The sequence below is a fragment of the Brassica oleracea genome, chromosome C2 (assembly GCF_000695525.1).
Source record: "Brassica oleracea var. oleracea cultivar TO1000 chromosome C2, BOL, whole genome shotgun sequence".
In the NCBI taxonomy this organism is placed as follows: Eukaryota; Viridiplantae; Streptophyta; class Magnoliopsida; order Brassicales; family Brassicaceae; genus Brassica; species Brassica oleracea.
This window is the reverse complement of record NC_027749.1, coordinates 19,729,783-19,736,403: the sequence shown is the minus strand read 5'-3', so window position 1 is coordinate 19,736,403 and position 6,621 is coordinate 19,729,783. Positions and strand designations below refer to the sequence as shown.

At 31.8% G+C, this 6,621-nt stretch overlaps 1 protein-coding gene across 1 annotated transcript; it reads left to right on the top strand.

The window, feature by feature from the left end:
* The first annotated feature begins 2,086 nt into the window (after positions 1-2,086).
* LOC106322791 (WAT1-related protein At1g70260) lies at positions 2,087-4,748 on the top strand. The gene is made up of 7 exons (XM_013760926.1): positions 2,087-2,449; positions 2,549-2,611; positions 3,308-3,424; positions 3,508-3,763; positions 3,842-4,000; positions 4,089-4,240; positions 4,339-4,748. Exons 1-7 carry the CDS (start codon positions 2,250-2,252, stop codon positions 4,517-4,519), a joined length of 1,128 nt encoding a protein of 375 aa, XP_013616380.1. The 5' UTR covers positions 2,087-2,249; the 3' UTR covers positions 4,520-4,748.
* The last annotated feature ends 1,873 nt before the right edge of the window (positions 4,749-6,621 follow it).

The window sequence follows — 6,621 nt, the reverse complement described above, 5'->3', positions numbered from 1 at the left end:
TTTTTTTAATGTGAATTGGTTTTCTTTTCACGGTATAATTTTTGTTTTTAATATTTTCTACTTGATTAATTAAAATAATAATAAGCTGGTTATTTGAACAAAACTCATTAAACTGATTATTAGATAAATTTTGTAACAATTAAAATAACTATATCTTTAGCAATCAAAGACGAAACCACCCAACAAATTATAATAACTTTTTACAAAATTCACAGTAAATAAATATAAAATACAAAAATGAGAGAATGTTTTTTACACCAAGCGATTGTGAGGAAAAAATACTTTTCACTATTTTCACTATTTTTTTTTGTGACTGATTTTCTCTATTTCTTCAGGCTTCTATATATCCTTTTTGATGTGTGCTTCTCTGGGAAAATAGCAGAAAATCCACCATTGATTAGAATGACTGTTGAACATAAGAAGAATGTAGTTAAGAAAACAAATTTATAAGGCAGTCAAAAGAAATAATTATAATTCCTCAGAGACATACCTGGTATTTTCTACTCAAACCTAGCTACCGTCGGATCTCACAGACTATTTGACTACGAAACATACAACAAATTAACTGAAATAATCTGACTCCAGCAAAAGCTAAAACACATGTCTGTGAGAACCTATACAAACAAACACAACTCGTCCAGTGAAATTGAAAATGCTAATACTAAATATAGAAATGTATGTGTGTGGCTTATAATTATAGATAGGTATTTGGGTTATGTTTTAGTTTGTGTTCCAGAGAAAGTTTGGAATATATATAGATACAGAGAAAGCAGAATGTCATACATATATAAATGTATAAGCGTTAATATAATTGTGATTATAGTAAAAAAAAAATCTAACCGTCAGAATATTTGCATCCATTTGTACTTATCTAAAGAAGATTCTTAACTGTTAGACAACTGAAATATCAAAAAGGTTGTTATTAGTTTGGTTAGAATATTTGTACTTATTTTAAATATTTTGAATGAAAATCAAACGTAGAATTAGGCTATGCAATATTCTTTTTCTCAGTTGTGGATATGCACAAAACCTAATAATTATGAAAATATGTATAGATATAAATCAAATAGATATAAACTAGACTAAAAAAAAAATTCATCAATTTTAAATCATACTTAGGTTGATAAGAAAACTTAATGGTATATCAGGCCAAAACTAATTAGTTTTATGGCAAATGTTTTTGTTGACACCTGAACCAAATAAAATGAAACCAACCACGGTTATTAAGAGTTAAAAATCAAAAATATATAATTTCACAATTGTCATAAGAGTTCTTCTTAATCGTTACATTTTTGTGACATGTTTTTAACGCTAAAAAACGTGAACTCGTTATCGTTGAATAATTCTCATAAATTTACAACATATGTTCATATGTTATAAAAATATTGCAATTTAGCAACATAATTTGCAACAAAAAGATTTTGTTATGATTTTGCAATAAAATTGTACGGTATGGTCATTGAAAGAGACGGCGAGAGAAAGTTTTGTTTGGGAAGAGAGATTTGAGTGCGATTCTCTTTCACCTCTCTCTCTCTATCTCTCTCCCTCTCTCTCTCACACCTTTTTTTTTTTTGACGCCCACCGTGGGGTTCGAACCCACGATTCTCTCTCATGTACATGTTTTATTATATATGTTCATTTCCATACTCAGGGTATATAAAAAACTCAGGGTATTAGGAATAAACAACGATTTGGTCTCCATTTTAATCATATCGCTGATCAGTTGGCGTATGATAATAATTAAGTCTGGCGATATATTAGGAGAACCCACGTACGTTCTATGTAAACCATGGTCTCTTGATACGTTATAGGACGAAACGCGACGTAAATACATAAATAAAATATTTAGATAGCTTCACACTATTTGGATTTATGTTTAAACACATGCCGATAAAAAATAAAAAGTAATATGACGTAAACATCTTACCCTTAGTGCAATTGTGGAGACGCTCGTGTAGCTTCGTCACGTATGTAAAGTAGCCTCACCTCTATGTGAAAGGTTATTATCTGAAAATAGATATTGATAAATAAATAAAACATGTACGACAATTCCACCTTCTATATATCATTGGAGAAATTAAACCAATAATTCCGTATCTTTTCCAATAGCATTGAAAATCTTCTTCACCTCTCTTTCTCTCTCCTTCTTTCTCCACATGTATCTTTTCCAATAGCATTGAAAATCTATATTTCCCTAGATCCTTGGACGTCGTGCCGTTTGTTTAATTTAAAAGTGTAGAGGTAGAGAGATGGAGGTGAAGGTTAGAAAGCAAGAGTTTGTGCCGTTTATGGCAATGGTGATAATGGAGGCATGCACAATTGCTCTAACGATAATGGCGAAAACGGCTTTAACAGGAGGGATGAGTCCTTTTGTGTTCGTTGTTTACACAAACGCTTTGGGATCTATTCTTCTTCTTCCATTTTCTTTGTTCTTCCACCGAAATGATAGGTCGGTCTACTTGATCCACATAATTTATAAGCATAATATGTTTTCACTCATCAGTCGTGACTCATGTTCTGGTTTTGTTATATTTTGACATTCTTGCAGAACTGAAGAGTCCATCTTTTCTTGGCCACTCGTCGTTCGTGTTTTCTTTCTTGGTTTCACCGGGTGAGTACATCATCTCGCTTTATTATTGAATATTTTCTTGTGAATATAGATTTTAGGAGTCAGACTTTTCCCCAATGTTTTCCTTACTAATAGGAGGTCCTAAACCAAAAGAATAATACAAGGTCCGTGTTGTGATACTCTGTAGACGTATCAACCACAAAATGTTTTGATTAATATTTTATTATTATATGACATGGGTTTTCCACGTCATCTATCGAAAATGGACAAAATTATAAACAACAAGTTTCTTACATTTTTTTTTACATTTTTTCGGCTAAGAGACATTTTTTTTTACAATTTTTCGGCTAAGAGACGGTTCTTATATCTCTTATTTAAGATATAATTCATAGATTTTCTTAGTTAAAGTTATGAATAACAAGCTAATTAGTTATAGTTTTTCGGCAAACTAAGAACCGTTTATTAGCGGAAGTTAAGAATTCCAATTAAGAAACCGGGGATAATCTACAACATCGTGACGTTTCCTTGCGAGCGGCATACATCGCACACCATGTTTTATTTGTATAATTAATATAAAATAAATAAAAATTGCATGACGTTGTGTCTAATTAGTTTGCCCTCTTGTTAGCACACACGTACTGCACCTGCATGAATTTTTAACGTACTAATTAGCTTGTTATTCATGCATGTACACGTACACTGATTATATACACTGAAATATTATTTTTATATGTGAAGGGTATTTCTTTTCCAAAACTTGGCATTCGTGGGACTAAGCTTCAGTTCACCCATAGCGGTATGCGCAATGGGATTACTCATTCCTTCATTCTCCTTCTTGCTCAATCTTATTCTCGGGTAAGCCATCTATCATCACCATTTCACAATCTGCATATTAATTAGATGTGAAGATTTTCAAATAACTATGTATGCTCATATAGAAGGAGCAAATTGGACTTGAGAAACACGAGCACGAGGGCTAAAGTGATGGGAACTATAATTTCATTAAGCGGAGCATTTGTTGAAGAATTATACAAAGGTCCCTTCATAAGACCAGCTTCATCTCCTTCCCCAGATCGCCTTCTTAAATCAATCCCTAAACTCTTCATCTACTACAATCTTCCCGATAATTGGTTCCTTGGTTGTATCTTTTTGGCCGCAGCTGTTTTTTCTGTCTCCCTATTCAATGTTGTTCAGGTACTTTCAACAATAATATAAACCATATGTATGCATTTTATTCAATTATGATTATAATTCTTTTTAATCTTTTGGCAGACAGGGACGGTCAAAAAGTATCCACACGTTATGAAAGTGGCTTCGTTTTACAGCATAGTCGGAACGGTTCAATGTCTATTCTTCTCGTTGTATATGGAAAGAGACCTAAGTGCATGGAAGATCGAACCTAACTTCGATCTTTTTCTCATTATCGCCACGGTAATCAAATTTAGGCACAATTATGTACAAAAAAAAAACCTAGTATCCGTATAGCTAAGTAACCTATCATGATTTGTAATAAAAACAGGGAATATTCGGAAGTGTGATACGAACAAGCGTACACGTAAAGTGCACCCAAATGAAAGGACCATATTATGTACCATTATTCAAACCATTTGGTATCTTTTGGGCAACACTCTTTGGCACCAGCTTCTTCGTCAACAGTCTTCACTACGGCAGGTAATTCGTTAAAAGATTCTTTACTAATCGTCATAATTTATTTGCATATAGTTACCCTGCTTGAGTATCGAGTATATGTTTGGTGCATGTGTATGCAGTGTGTTAGGAGCAGCCATAGGTGGCGTTGGATATTACACAGTTTCTTGGGGACAATTGAAGGAAACCGAAGAAAAACAAAATCCAAAGGAAGAAAGAAAACCCATCAAAACTATCTATCATCAAGAAGAAGATGAATACAAAGTTCCATTGCTTATTAGTCAAGAAGAAAGTCCTGTGTGAATTTTGTATCAAATATACATTTTTCTTAATAGAAGAAAAGGAGGGTCGCTTAAATATTTTTGGCCCATTATTTCTATTGCTTTCAAAAGAAGAAATGAGTGTTAGAATGTGTTAAGTCGTCAGTGTCAATGGGATATTGCTGAAGTAGGCTTTTTGGTCCGAAAAGCATATACCCACCCAATGTAAATACATGTCTTTGGATATATAGAGCTCTTTATTATGTATTATATTGAAGATTCTGCAAATCATGGATCGATTTATTCCCACTATTAAATCTAATGTATATACATTGAACAAGTTGTTACATGTCTAGTTTTTTTATTTCTGGTTTGTTGTAGACTCTAAAAGCTACCTTCGTCTTCTGAAAACAGTTAAAAACTTGCATTATTTTCTTTGAGTTATTCTTGGGTTCACCCCCTAGGGTGAACCTAAAGGTTCACCAACCAATAGAAAATTATCATTTTAAATCTAGTATCTTTTAATTAAGGAAACCAAATAACTTGGCAAATTATATTATTTTTTCAAAATAAAATTTAAAAATAAATAAAAATAATATATAAAAAACGAATTCAAAAAAAAAAAAATATTGTCAACAAAACACTAAACCCTAAACTCTAATACTAAACCCTAAACTCAAATCCTAAACCCTAAATCCTTGGGTAAACCCCTAAACCCTTGGAAAAACACTAAACATGTTGTCAACAAAACACTAAACCCGGATAAATCATAAACTCTAAATAAAAAACACTAAACACTAAAACACTCAAGGGTTTAGGATTTTAGTGTTTAGTGTTTTTGATTTAGAGTTTATGATTTATCCAATGGTTTAGGGTTTACCCAAGGGTTTAGGGTTTCAGATTTAGGGTTTAGGGATTAGGATTTAGGGTTTAGTGTTTTGCTGACAACGCTAACAATATTTTAGGAATTTTTTTTTTTTTTTGTAACTACTATTTTTTTTTTACTTTTTTATTTTAAAAACATAATATAACTTGATAATATTTTATTTCCTTTTTTAAAAGATATCGAATTTGAAATAATGAAATCCTATTGGTTGGTGAACCTAGAGGTTCACCCTAGGGGGTGAACCCAAGAATAACTCTTTCTTTTATGGGCAGATACAAAGCCCATACAAGTGTGTACGTTACTATTACAGTTAAGGAAAAAAGTATTCCTTCGTCTCTAATTTGGTAGCGGTTTCTAATTTCTATAGGCTTGCATGGTTTATTGGTTTTGATCTAGGTTAAAGTACGTTTCTATCGCCCATATATCCAGATTACAGATATCCAAATTTTTTGTTCGAATCGAAAAGATAACGAATCAAATCAAATTTACGGATATTTTGCACAGCCCTACATAGATGTGCACATTGACATAAGCACTCATATAACTAAATATTCACTAAAAGTAAGTATTCTAATTCTCTTGCAAGTTGAAATATTCTTTTTGTAATGTTTCCATTCACCATCGACCAAATTGTAATGAAATGATTTGTCTTAATAATTTTCTTTTCTTTTTTCTTCAACTATTATCTAGATTTGATTTAATTTTTCATACATTTAGAAATTATAATATGAAACCATTAGTTTGACATCAGGACAGTCTAAAATTCATATAACATCACTACAAGAAAACATATTTTTTACTAGGGCAGTATTCGTTGTAAATTCGTCGTAAACGGGGTGTTACGACGAATTAACGTCGAAAGACGTTTCGTTGTTAAACGTCCGTCGTAACGGAGGTTTCATCGTAAACGACTCGTTACGTTTACGACGAAATATATTCCTCGTAAAGCGCAGGGAAAAGATTCGTCGTAAACGCCACGTAAGTCTTCGTCGTAAAGCCCACGTAATTATTTCGATGTAAAGCACACGTAAATACTTTCGTTGTAAATCACTCGTAAACATTTCGATGTAAAATCCTCGTAAATATTTCGATGTTAATCACTCGTAAACATTCGATGTAAACTCCATGTAATGTTTACGAGGAGTTTACATCATTTCTTATTATATTATTATTAATTAGTATATAATAGATTTTAATTTATATTTAATATTCAGAATTTAAAATAATTTAAATTTTAAAACGAAATATGAAATTGGAAA